Below are 13,545 nucleotides of genomic sequence, written 5' to 3'. Positions count from 1 at the left end.
TCAATGGAATTCTCTTTTTAGAGACCCAGGCACATTGTCAATCTACTTAAATCTGCATAATCATTGCTACCACCCTAACGCTACGGAACAGAATAAAATATAAAAGGCTTTTTTGGCAGTTTATAATATACTCCCTTTTCCAGATTGCTTCCTCACGGGTTACTGAGAAGGTCCAGGGAGCCAGCATTAGCTGTCTGTTTGGTGAGTAGCTAAGGAACTAGGAGGGAAAAAGGAAGATTCTCAAAAGGTTGAATGGAGCTTGAAATTGGGCAAAGAAAATAAACTGTGGGAAGATGGGTTGACCTGGATATCTCACCATTTCCATTTCACCCTGTAGTCTGAGGCTTTTTCTTTTGGTTTTGGGAAAACCCACTTAGTTTTACTGATACATCCTGACAAAATATGACTTCTACAGACATTTATGGGACTCTGGATGGGGGGAAAATACATGTTTATATTCACAAACCCTAAATACAATTTAATACTTTAATTGTGAGTACAGGCAATTAATCACTGGACTTCACAGTAATTGTGACTTTTTCATCAATGGAAGACATTTTCATATCACTTTACAGTTACTGCAGGGATCTTGAAATAAAGTTTACACTCATTGTTTTTCAAACTGACATTATTAAACCTGCTGCTGATCCTTATTTGATGTATTTGTAAAAATGCACACATATTATACATTTAAAAATTGGTAACTGTATTTTAATGTCACTACTTTATTATGCTGTATACTTCTATGTATTTTTGTAAAAAAAATCCGTTTGAGAAGGTGTGTACAGATTTCCACAGACTCTCCAGAGTGCACAGCACAAAACAAGTCATGAAGTCCTGAGTAGGTCTCCAGCAGGACCATATAACATAAATCCCTCATGATTAAAGTGCCCCTGCATCTTATTTGTTTACATTCCCTTTTCTGTTAATAGTGTATTACATTTTACATCCTGTTTAAACTTCTGGGAAAACAAAAACATGTACCTTGAATCTTTCTTGTTCTCCTAAACAAGAATTCAGGTTTTTTTTGGAACCACAGCTACATCCCACAATGTCTTTTTTTCTAGAGAAAGCAACAAAACCTTCCATTATGAGATTGGCTTGGTTGAGAAAGAGATCTGAATAAATGGAAGAATGTGAAATATCCACTCAAAATAATCTTTTTGAAAATAACAGATTGAATGATTGAGTGGGAAAGATAGGTATGTGGGTGCCAGCAAAAACTTCCCTTTTGTTCTCTGAAGCTTCGCTGAAAATCAACTGACAAAAGACATTAATAGAAAAGGCAAACAAATTTATTTGATTATAATTTTATGTAATGTAAGATCCTTCAGAAGGAAGACCCAGAGATATAGAGGAAGCTGTCCATTTTTATGCTTACATCCTACAAAGTAGAACAGTTATGTAGAAATATGATCAGGAAAAAAGGGTACAATCTAATGCTAAGAGACTGGGGAAACCCAGCAAGGCTTGTCTGTCTAGATTCTTCTTGGCCTCTCTAAGCATACATTCCTTCCTACTGGGTATGGGGCAGGACCCTCTCTGGAATGGGAGACAGACAGTCAGACAGTCAAACAAAGTAGGTCAGATAGTTTCTTTATGACTAGCTTTTACAAAGAAAGATGGGGGAAAAGTTAGTGTAATATTTTTAGGTGTTATGGCTGGCACTGGAGAAATGGAATTCTGGTTTCTATGACTTGCCTTGGGGAAGAGGGATTCCCGTTTCTATGGCCAGCCTCAGGAGAAAATGAGGGGCCAGAGACTGGAGAGCAGAAGGTCAGAGAGAAACTTTTGCTTCTGAAGGACTTTATTTTGGGGTATCGTTCTCTGAGCCTCAACAGAGGGAACAGACATGGAAAGTTGTTAACGCCCAGAATGAGAGTGAGGCTTTTGATGAAAAGTGATGAGGAATAAGAGATTTATGTGGGAATATGGCATTCAACAAGAGCAGTCCACATGACTGTAACATATCTCTAGTTCCCCAAGGCTTACAAAGCACTTCTGTAATTGTGCCAGTTGGCCCTCATTATAACACATTTACATTAGGTGTAGTGAAAATGCTTGTTTTAAAGTTAAGAAAAAATTAGGTGAAATGAACCACTTAGTATCAGGATATGGTGGACTTGCATCTGAAACAGGTTTCTTGATTCCTAATATCATATTCCTTGCACTGCTCACCATCTATTACATCAACAGGAAAAGGCATAGAGTTCTCCAGTTCTTTTTTAGGCTCACTGAGAAAGAAGCAGAGTTCAGGTATTTCAATTTTAGGCCCATTGTGATCTATCCATTTCACAAGCCCTTTGGAATACAAAGAAGGAATTAAACATGATAATTCAATCAATGACCTTCTAGAGTTTTACTCTCATTTACATAAATTCATATTCATATTTCTTTGCCTTGGACAGGCCCTCATTTTCAAGGAAACTCAAACTTATTTAAATCTTTCTCCATTTCCCAAAATTTCTGTAGCAGTTACATCAAGGTTACAATGAATGTCTTAAGATGGATAAAAAAGAGTAAAGATGTCTTAGCATGGAAGTTGTGAAGGGCATTTCCATATTATCTTTTCTGCTGGAGAGTACTTATGCATATGGCATAGGTCTGAAACAAAACAATTTTTAGGACAAGTCTGAAGTCATCACTTTTTCCCTTCTTTTTTTTTTTTTTTGAGACAGAGTCTCACTTTGTTGCCCAGGCTAGAGTGGCCTGGCATAAGCCTAGCTCACAGCAACCTCAAACTACTGGGCTCAAGCAATCCTCCTGCCTTAGTCTCCCAGAGTGCTAGGATTACAGGTGTGAGCCACCGTGCCAGGCTACTTTTTCCCCTCTTAGTAAGTGTCTGGCTCTTTTTAACTGGAGGAGGCTGATTTTTATTGTTGTGGAGGCCTCTATTATCCCTGTAACTCAGTCACTAAATCATGTTGAATTTTAAAGAATTCTCAGTAAATCTGACATTTTCTCCCTTCTTACATTCTCTCTTCATCCACTCACAGCTGGGGTGATTCCACTGCTTCCTAACCAGTTCCCTAACTCTAGTTTTAACGGTGTCTAATTCCTAAATTCTGGTTATTCCACAAAAACAAAATATACCTCATGAGGAGGGTTACTGGCTTCCCACTGCCTTAAGTTCAAATGAAAATTCTGTAGTTTCTTTTCATAATAATACCTTCTGCTCACTGGAACAGTCACTAATAACTCAAACTTTTCTATTCCTTCCTTTTTAATCTTTTTTCTTTTTTCTTTTTTTTACAATTCTGTTCTCCAGCAAATCCCTCTACCAATGAGAATCTTTCCAGTGTTTCAATTCCACCTCACATTATATTTCTAAGAACAAATTTCTCTAAATTTTAAAATTATTACTATTTAAACTTAAAATATATTTGATAATGTGCTTTCATGGTATTTAATAGTTTGTTACATTATCAATAGAAACATTTCAATGCATTTATTCTTTTCTCTCATTAACTAAACTGAACTCTAGAATGGCAATCTTGTCTTGTTTTTCACTACTTTGTATGTATGTATAATTGACTGAGTTTTTTATTTCTATCAAATGGATTAGATTATTGCCAGATATTAAATTCAGTGATTTTGTTTTCTCTTTTTCTGTGTAGGAAACTAAGGATAATAAATTCCTTTGCCCCATTTATGACCTTTCTTTTGATGGCCTTATTTATAGACTATCTTCCTTATTTTCTGAATTATACCATTCGAAGGTATTGGAGAAACTACAAAAGAAAAGTTAAAATATATATATATATATACCTTTGCAGTAATAAATTTATAACATTGCAGTAAAAATTCTCAGCTGTAAAAACAAACAAACAAAAATTCTCAGATGTAAAATATCAATGTGGACAGATGGGGTAGGGAGGATGTGAAGAAATATTAATAAAATAAGATTTCCTAATTGTCTTGATTTGTAGCTCTTATTTCTGTAAAATGAAGGTACTGGTTATTTAGGGCTTATATACTGTTTTTAAAATTATATGTACTTGCAGGCAAACATATAAACCTGAAATGGATATACAACATAATATACCAACAGATACATATAAAATGTGACCTGATAAATCTGTCAGATTTGTGATCTTCCCTGAATTAAATCACAATTTAATTTTAAAACATCTGATAGTAATCACTACTATCTAAGGGTAGGCCTTTTAGAATTAAAAAAAAAAGTGTGTATGTGGCTAATTCATCAAGACTATCACTTGAATGGTAGGCAGAAAGGGTAACAATTGTCAATACTAAGATTATATTTTTATGTTTGTATATCTTACATTTCTGTGTAATTTGCTGTAATAATTATAGTATGATAGAACTTCACAATTATATAGGACCCTGCAAATATTTAAACCCATTCATTACTTTTATTATATATGAAAAAATTAAGATTGTGCCAACATAAAAATGTTAGTCTTCTTTTGACAGCTCTTCCAGGTGATAAATTCCTCTGGGGTAACCAATGAGGATTATGTTGATGCTGATTGTTTAAAACAGTAATGCGTAATAGGGATAGGTTTGGCTGTAACACTTAACCTGAAACTTTCTTAGTTTTAGCTTCCTTATCTGTTTAGTACTAAAAGAATAATTATGAATATTAGATAGTAGATAACTGTTGAATTTATAATTTTGGAGGCTTAATAAAATAATGCATGACTTCTGGCCTATTGCAACCACTTAATAACTATTGATTTTTTTCCTATTTAGGAACTATATATTAAAATTACATAAACTCTAATCTTTTATTTGGTAACTAGGAATGCTCTAAATGGTAACTTCTGTTTGTTCAATAATTTCTATTTTAAATGTCAGTTTGATTAGATAATTTCCTGAGGGTTTGTTTTTAGGCAAAGGAGCATGCTAGATGTGGTAGATCTAATAATGTAAGAAGATGCTTTCCGTGTCCACTTTCTGTGCCTTCATATCTTGAAGTCCAACAGAAACATGAGTTAAAAACATACTGAGCTAGAATCGCTAAGAAAAGTACAGATAGGGGAAACTACATTAAAATATGCAAAGCCTTTATCCAACATAATAGTAGGGGATCACCATATTACAAATATTTAGGACTCTATTTTAATTATGTACAATTAAGCAGTTTTCCTCATGTACTAAGACTCCCCAGCTCACAGTACACAAGTCTTTATGTCTGACAGGCTTCCAAGAAGAAAAATTTCCTCTATAAAATCTACAGGACTTCTTACAATGGCTAACTTGGACTGTGTATTTATTTACAGTTTTGTCACTATAATTGTATCACTCGACTAATCTCTTTCCTTAGTGATATTTCAGGGGAAATGGCACATTTTAATAAAAATTAATAGAAACTTCTCAATTACTGGTAAAGATACTATACCTCATTTCGAAACTGAGAAATTTGCTAAAATATTTAAACATAAAAAAATCCTTTTCAACAGCATATAGTATCCCAAACAGTAAACATCCTTCTACATTTCCAAATAACAACCTGTATAATTTCAGAACAGAATTCCTTATTTCTCTTCCCTTCAGCTACCAGTTTAGAAATCGAGAAAACTGTTACATTCCTGGGAAGGGAATATCTGTTTAACATGGTATAGAAATAACTGCTTTTGTATGGATGTGAAAGCAAGAGCAGAATACTTCTTGCAAAAGAACTTTCAAACTGCCAAAGGATTTTCAAATGTCAGGTACTTTCATGGGATTTGATTTAGACATTAAGATGTCTAAAGGTAAGTTAGAAAAGTAGAAAAGTTTCCTTTGAGGATGTTATCTGTAAAGTTGAAAAGTCTCCTGATTTCTGCATTCTTCATTCACACTAAGAGGTAATGTTTGTGACATATGCATCTGTTTGTTGCTTTGGCTCTTGCAGTTTAGACGAGGGTAAGGCTGCTAAGTCTGTATAAGCCATCTGTCAATGAAGCTTTGGCCGGGCATCAAAGGCGCAGGGGTGTATATCTCACCACTCTGAGGAAGACGCTAACGTTTACCAGCAAGTAGCTGGGCCCCCAAATCTTGGAGAACAAGGGCAACTTAACGAAGACCAAAAAACCTGGCTTCTTGCACTGCTTCAAGCTCAATGGGAAGGCCAAGGCCAGCACGTTTAAGGTTTGTTCACGCAAACCCCAAAAATCTCCAGGCCACCACCTGGAAGAGCGCCAAGAGCCAGAAAATATGCGGCGGGGGAAGAAGTCAAGATAGTGGCCAAAGTTCGAAATAGGACATAAACTTACAACAGTCAAGGCTAAACCTGTGAAACCTATGGAATCGCGGGCAAGATGGCGGTGCCCAAGGTACAACGCGGGGAACGCGTTTGCTTAACATTCGGAAAAGGTTCTATTTCTAGTGAGCTGTATACCTAACACACCATAGGCCTTCTGGGTCAGTGTAAATTTTACCTCGCTGCCTATTGAATATATCTGTTAAGTATTACAGCCTCTTTTCATAGAGAAAATGGTTGGCTCTGAAAAGAGCCTTTGGATTTAAAGGTAGGACTCACTCAGGAAAACAATTTACGCCCTCTCCCCACGAATGCGGCGCGCAAGCTGGATGTCCTTGGGCATGATAGTGACACGTTTAGCGTGGATGGCGCACAGGTTAGTGTCCTCAAAGAGCCCCACCAGGTAGGCCTCGCAGGCCTCCTGCAGCGCCATCACCGCCGAGCTCTGGAAGCGCAGGTCGGTCTTGAAGTCCTGCGCGATCTCCCTCACCAGGCGCTGGAAAGGCAGCTTTCGGATCAGCAGTTCGGTCGATTTTTGGTAGCGGCGGATCTCGCGCAGGGCTACGGTGCCGGGACGATAGCGGTGGGGCTTCTTCACGCCGCCGGTGGCCGGTGCGCTCTTGCGGGCCGCCTTGGTGGCGAGCTGCTTGCGTGGAGCTTTTCCCCCTGTGGACTTGCGGGCAGTTTGCTTGGTACGTGCCATGGCTTACTGTGAAATCAACGGACTAGAAGACTTGGCTTGCTCCTGTATTTATACAGGAACAGCATCACTCTGATTGGATTGTGGACAGTTCTTGGTAGTCATCGGTTGCTACATTCCGGAAGTGCTAGAAGGGATTTATGATTGGTTTATTCTTTCTGCGCAAGTTTTTGATTGGTAAATTTCAATTAGTAGACAATTACCCCCTTTTAAACAAATTATTTTCTTTGATAATGCTTCAGACTTTCGAGCATGACCCACAAACACATTAATCGTTTAACTTAGTATTTTTGAACTTCTGTCCTGTTTGACTATACAAGAGTGTGAAAGAGAAAGTGCTTTAAAATTCCTTTTCAAAACATCCGCCATTTTTCTGCTTAACCAGTTTTTATCAGAATGTTATTCCCCAAACTTTTCCAGTTATTTAAAAATCCATTGTCTAAGCCTCTCCCCATGATTCCTAGTTTTATTATACGTATATATCTAACTCACTAAAACATGGCATTCTTAGATGTACTGTTTAAACGAAATAATTTTGCGTTCATTTTGGGTACGTGCATAAAAATTCTAGTATCTTGGAATCCCTGGCTCTTCAATATCGGGTTTAAAGTAAACGCTATATTTTTTGTTGAAATCAAAATGTCTCCCCGGGTATAATGGCAAGAGCTAACCGCCACCCCCGCCCCGCAAAAAAAAAAAAAAAAAACCTGCAATGTAAAACCTTAAAAAAGATGGCGGCGAAGAGAGTCTTAGGCAATTTCTTTGTAATACCACAATGACGCAGCATCTCGGGTTTCCTGCTGGAGAAACCTGAGGTGTCTCTAGCAATTTATCTCACATCCAACAGAACTGTTGTTTGGACTGCACTCATTCAGATAACAGAATTTCTCCCCTTGTTTTTCGGGTCCAAACGCGACAATTCCCAATTATTTTGGAAATTAAAAAAGGATCTTTAATGGAAAGACGGTTCTGTGAAAGCAGTTAGAACAGAGTATTGTAAATCAACCTATCGGATTCTCGAAAAGGGTCCTTTTTCCAACCAATAAAAGTAAGCAGTTCTGTACTCCTAATTTGCATACTCATAATCTATTGGCTACTTTGGTCCAATCAGAGTTTAGATTTGTAAATTGTGGTTTGTATAAACATACTATATACTGCAAAGGCTGATGCAGATTACCAGTGACATTGGTACATGTTCCAATGCCATGTATATGAATTTGTTCCAGGGCTCGACCATCATCTCCAGAGAGACTCAGGCGGCTGGCTATGCAAACTGTTTGAGGAGGGCACCAAGGCTCTCATCAGCTCCAAATAAGTTTTCTGGATCTCACTTCTCTAGGTGTTTTTTTCAGAGCCCATATTTCTAGTGCATTTTGTAAATACGTATTCTGTTTTTACAATTTAACCTGTTCTAAAAATGTAAGAAACACTCTTGACAGCGTGAGTGGTTATTTGGAATTTTCAGTGCAAAAAAGAATTTGTCATATAGCTGTGTAGGGTGGGCAGTGTGCTACAGTTTTAAAGGTTTCTAGTATTGTTTAATTCTGGACTTTTGTAGTTGTGGTCCTTAAAGCATTTAAACAGTGATGTTTTAAGTGCACTAATGCCATAATTGTTTTAATTTAAGTTTAATTATTAAACTTATTCCATAGTTATTTAGGTTTTAAAAGGATTGTATAGTGGTTAGCTGTGGAGTTGACTTAATGCTTAAATTATTTGTTTTTTGATTGTTTGAAAAATGGTATGCACACTGTAATAGTAGTACACTATTAATCATTAATTGTGTACTTTACAAATTTAAAGCTGTGTTTTATAGAGGTGACACAATGTCAAATGTACAGTAAATACTGGGCTAGTCCTGGTGAAGTTTAATCTCCTTACTTCTGTTACTAGAGGTGTTGACTGTTTCCAAGTAAGTTTTCATTATCCACTTTATCTTGTGTTTGTCTTGAGGCAATCTATCTATTATTGATTTAACTTTACCTACATAGGGTTAATACATGTTTGAAATCATTATTTTGACCCATTTTTCTTTTTTATTTTATTTTGGTATTCTCTGCCTTCAGCTGTTGTTTGGTTCTTTATTCATTTAGACAGGAAAAATATCTGTAAATGCTGGAAGGACAAAGGCTATGGAGAAAAATCTATTGGTTTCACATGCAAATGTTTTGAATTAGTGAAAGCAAAATGAGTTAGATATTTTTCCTTTTGCATTTGAGCACATGTCAAGGCTTAAAAATGTGCTTTTCAGGTAGCCAGCAAGGCATGACCAATGTTTGTGTTATTCCAGATGTGGGTACAGGTATGGAGGGTGCCATAATTGTGAAATAGAATATTCACATGACAGGAAATACAAATCTATATCTATATCTATACCTATCTACACATATGTATACATATGAATTTAATGTAAGATTTAATGTTTACACAAGGGTAAACCTCAGGAGAGGGAATCACAGGGGCCACCTTATGAGTCTGTCCATCAAAGTTAGTTATCTATCAGGAAAAATAAGATGTGTAAGAACCCAAAGAAAATTTACTAACATAACTGCAACTCTCTCCTTTACCCAGTACTTTGATGAGATTGGATGCATTCAGGGTGGTATGGCTGTAGACCCTCACCCAGTACTTAGGTTCAGTTAGCCATCAGGTAGAAATCTATTCCAGGTAAGAAGGGCACTATATACCTCAGATGCTTTTAAATAAGCACTGCCAGTGACTTCATGTAGAAACTGTAGGAGAGGAAAAATTTTTTTTATTTCTACCTTTCTAAGATTCCAAGTTGTCAAAGTTCTGGGCTGGGTCTCCTGTACCAGACAGATTAACAAGAGAGAAACACACAAATTTATTTAATATACGTGTTAAATGATATGGAAACCTTCATAAAGAAATGACCCAAAGATGTTCAAGTGGAACATTTATATCATGAATTGGATAAAGAGTAGTAAATTACAAAAAACGTTACAAGACAAAGGGGCTTGGGCTAGAGCAATTAATGTTGGCAAAGTAAATGAGAAGACAAGTTAGTTTAATATGGTTAGTGTGTACAGTTTTTTCTCCACCTCCCCATCTCTGGTGATAAGAATGCTACTTTCATGTTGGTATAGGGAGGGCATCTCCTGATTTCAGAAAGAAAAAGAAAAGATCAGAGTGCCCTTCTTACAACTGCTGTTTTTAAAGTACGTACATTTAGTTCAAAATAGTCCCTGTGCTATTGTGGCATATTTGGAGCTGCAATATTCTGCCACCCTTCCAAGCCAAGATGGAAGACACAGTTTACCCTGTTCTTACTTTGGGACTTCTCTTTTCTTTTCCATTTGTAAGTACTGCCACATTAGGAAACCTATGGTATAGCTGAGTCCTGGCACTTGGCTATTTGTTGATGGATATCAGTCTCTGGCTTCTGGCTAACAAAAGAAACCAGAGAGTTTGTGAGATGAATTAAAGCTCTTGCTTTATTATAAAATATCAGAGAACACATTTGACAAGACATGAAACAAATCTCCAATACTTATGGATTAAAAAATATTTTAATAGGGGCCGGGCGTGGTGGCTCACGAGCCTGTAATCCTAGCACTTTGGGAGGCCGAGGTGGGCGGATTGCTCAAGGTCAGGAGTTCGAAACCAGCCTGAGCGAGACCCCGTCTCTACCAAAAATAGAAATAAATTAATTGACCAACTAAAAATATATATACAAAAAATTAGCCGGGCATGGTGGCGCATGCCTGTAGTCCCAGCTACTCGGGAGGCTGAGGCAGTAGGATCGCTGAGCCCCGGAGACTGAGGTTGCTGTGAGCCAGGCTAATGCCACGGCACTCACTCTAGGCAACAAAGTGAGACTCTGTCTCAAAAAAAAAAAAAAAAAAAATTAATAGTAATCAGTTTAGATCATCCAAATATAAAATGCTTTAAGGGAAGGAGAGAATATAAACTCCCACGTGCCACCTAGGCCAGCTTGTATGTGCCTTAATCTCCAGTTAAGATCATTCTTGCCTTTTCCTTCGGCTCCCAACTATAGGTAGTGGCTGAGCATTTAAAATCTACCAGTTTTTTGTTTTTCCTTCCTTCCTTCCTTTCTCTTTCTATTCTTTCTTTCTTTCTTTTCTTTATTCTTTCTGTCTTTCTTTTGTTTTCTTTTTTTAGATTTGAGTAAGCTAGTACTTCATGTATAGAGCAAAACTTAAACTGGTTTCCCCATGAATATTCAAGCTTTATTTTCAGGAAAATGGTATTGACTCTGGATTTTTAAAATATATAATAGATTGAACAAAACAGTGTTTGAAGTCCACTGGATTGTTTAATTATGAGAGGTATAGAAACTCTAAGAACCAGGAAATAAAGACTACCAAAGTGTTGTAGGGAACTTAGGAATTGGGTGGGAAAAGCACCGACTAGGTGCTTATGTGGGTGGAGAAAGATTTCTCATGTAGAGATTAACATATACAAATAGAAAAGCTTTTTTATCCTTTAGAGGGATACACAGAATCAGAGAATATGAGAGAGAGAGAGAGATCAGGGAGGAAGAGAGCATGGAGACAGCATGGCATCCCAAAGAAAGAGATGGGCAGCAAGGCCAAGAGGCTCTTTGATTTTAAGAGGGACCAAGAGAGAAAAAAATAGTGATGGCTGTCACTTGATAACAAAAGCAGCAGCAGGTAGACAAAAAAAAACTGCAAGGATGTCAAAGTCTAAGAGTTGGTTCCCCTTCCTTTCCTTGGAGAAGGGATTATCACAGGAAATGTGACTCTGTCCTTGAGACATGGTTTAAACTGTAGTTCATTCTCCTGTTGTTTACTCAAGAATTCTGTAAAAGCAGATTCTTAAAAAACAATTTTTTTTTTTTTTGAGACATAGTTTCATTCTATTGCCTGGGCTAGAGTGCCATGCCATCAGCCTCAAACTTGTGGGCTCAAGCGATCCTCCTGCCTCAGCCTTCCAAGTAGCTGGGACTACAGGCATGCGCCACCATGCCTGGCTAATTATATATATATATATGTATATGTATATATATATACATATACATATATATATATATTTAGTTGGAAAATGAATTTCTTTCTATTTTTAGTAGAACCGGGGTCTGGCTCTTGCTCAGGCTGGTTTTGAACTCCTGACCTCGAGTGATCCACCCCCCTCGGCCTTCCAGTCAAAAAACAATTTTGAAAGAGAGACATTTACATCTCTTTTTAGGTTCATGCAGCTCTTTTCAGAAGATGTGCAAAATGGAATTCCTGCAGGGTACTTGTTAGTGAGAGAACTCATAGGACTGATCTTTAACTGTTAATGGGGAAATTATAGGATTAGGTATTTTCCTGTTATTTTTGCAAGGCCACCCCTTTCATTTTGAAAATCAAAAGCGTAAATATTAGGTCAAAGATTTAAAACAGGCCGGGCGCTGTGGCTCACGCCTGTAATCCTAGCTCTTGGGAGGCCGAGGCGGGCGGATTGCTCAAGGTCAGGAGTTCAAAACCAGCCTGAGCAAGAGCGAGACCCCGTCTCTACTATAAATAGAAAGAAATTAATTGGCCAACTGATATATATATAAAAAATTAGCCGGGCATGGTGGCACATGCCTGTAGTCCCAGCTACTCGGGAGGCTGAGGCAGAAGGATCACTCAAGCCCAGGAGTTTGAGGTTGCTGTGAGCTAGGCTGACGCCACGGCACTCACTCTAGCCTGGACAACAAAGTGAGACTCTGTCTCAAAAAAAAAAAAAAAAAAAAAAAAAAAAAAAAAAAAAAAAGATTTAAAACACTCAATCAGTGAGAACTGTTTACTTCAGGAAAATCCATCACCAATGCTCACATACTGACTTCTTCCCTAGTGTCATTCTGCCATGGGAAAGTACCTTCAGTTCCTTTTGTTGGGTCTCAGAAAACAGTTCCCCAAAGGAAGGCCTCTGAAGCAAAACTTTTTCTCTGATCTCCTGTCTCCCAGTCCCTTTGTTCCTGGAGGCTAACCATAGAAACTAGAATCCCTCTTCTCCAAAACAAGTCATAAAAGTCAGAACCCTTCCCCCAGCCCCCAATTCAGTGATAAAAGCTAAAGTTATTCTATATAAAAACTGGCCATAAAGAAATTGTTTGACCTACCTTGTTTGACTGTAGGTCAATAAGACCCCCATTCCAGAGAGAGCCCCACTCTACACCCAGAAGGAAAGAATGTATGCTCTGAGAGGCTAGGCAGAATCTATTAATAGACAGTCTTTGCTGGATTTCCCTACTCAGTCTATTAGCATTAGATCATACCTTTTTTCGACCAATATTGTTTCTACATGGCTGCCCATACTTTGTTGAATTTAAGCATATAAATGAGCAGTTTCCCCCATGTTTTTGGATCTTCATTCTGAAGGCTCCCATGTGTACATGTTAAATAAATTTGTATGCCTTTTGTCCTATTAATCAATCTGCCTCATGTCAGTGATTTTTCAGAAAATCTTTAGGAGACCAAAGGCCTTGGGATCTACACTTTCATAATCACCATCTCTGTTTGTCTAAATCTTTGATTTTAGAAGTTAGTGAAAACTTACATAATTATATCAAAATTTATCTGCTCCCCTAATTCAATTAGCAGTTCACCTCTCTACACCCCCATACACAATTCCTCTGAGGATACTTACTGTTTGATAAAGTAATCAG

General features: G+C 37.5%; 1 protein-coding gene across 1 annotated transcript; it reads right to left on the bottom strand.

Moving 5' to 3' along the window:
• On the bottom strand, nt 1-7,121 carry LOC142876331 (histone H3.1). The gene has a single exon (XM_076010519.1). It carries the CDS (start codon nt 6,909-6,911, stop codon nt 6,501-6,503), a length of 411 nt encoding a protein of 136 aa, XP_075866634.1. The 5' UTR covers nt 6,912-7,121; the 3' UTR covers nt 1-6,500.
• Between the last annotated feature and the right edge of the window lie 6,424 nt (nt 7,122-13,545).

This window comes from Microcebus murinus, chromosome 15 (assembly GCF_040939455.1).
Source record: "Microcebus murinus isolate Inina chromosome 15, M.murinus_Inina_mat1.0, whole genome shotgun sequence".
In the NCBI taxonomy this organism is placed as follows: Eukaryota; Metazoa; Chordata; class Mammalia; order Primates; family Cheirogaleidae; genus Microcebus; species Microcebus murinus.
The sequence above is the reverse complement of the archived record's forward strand: the minus strand, read 5'-3'. Positions and strand labels throughout refer to the sequence as shown.

What these genes read in the sequence shown, in the direction of transcription:
- LOC142876331 (XM_076010519.1), bottom strand. Translation starts at nt 6,911, where the DNA reads ATGGCACGTACCAAGCAAACTGCCCGCAAGTCCACAGGGGGAAAAGCT.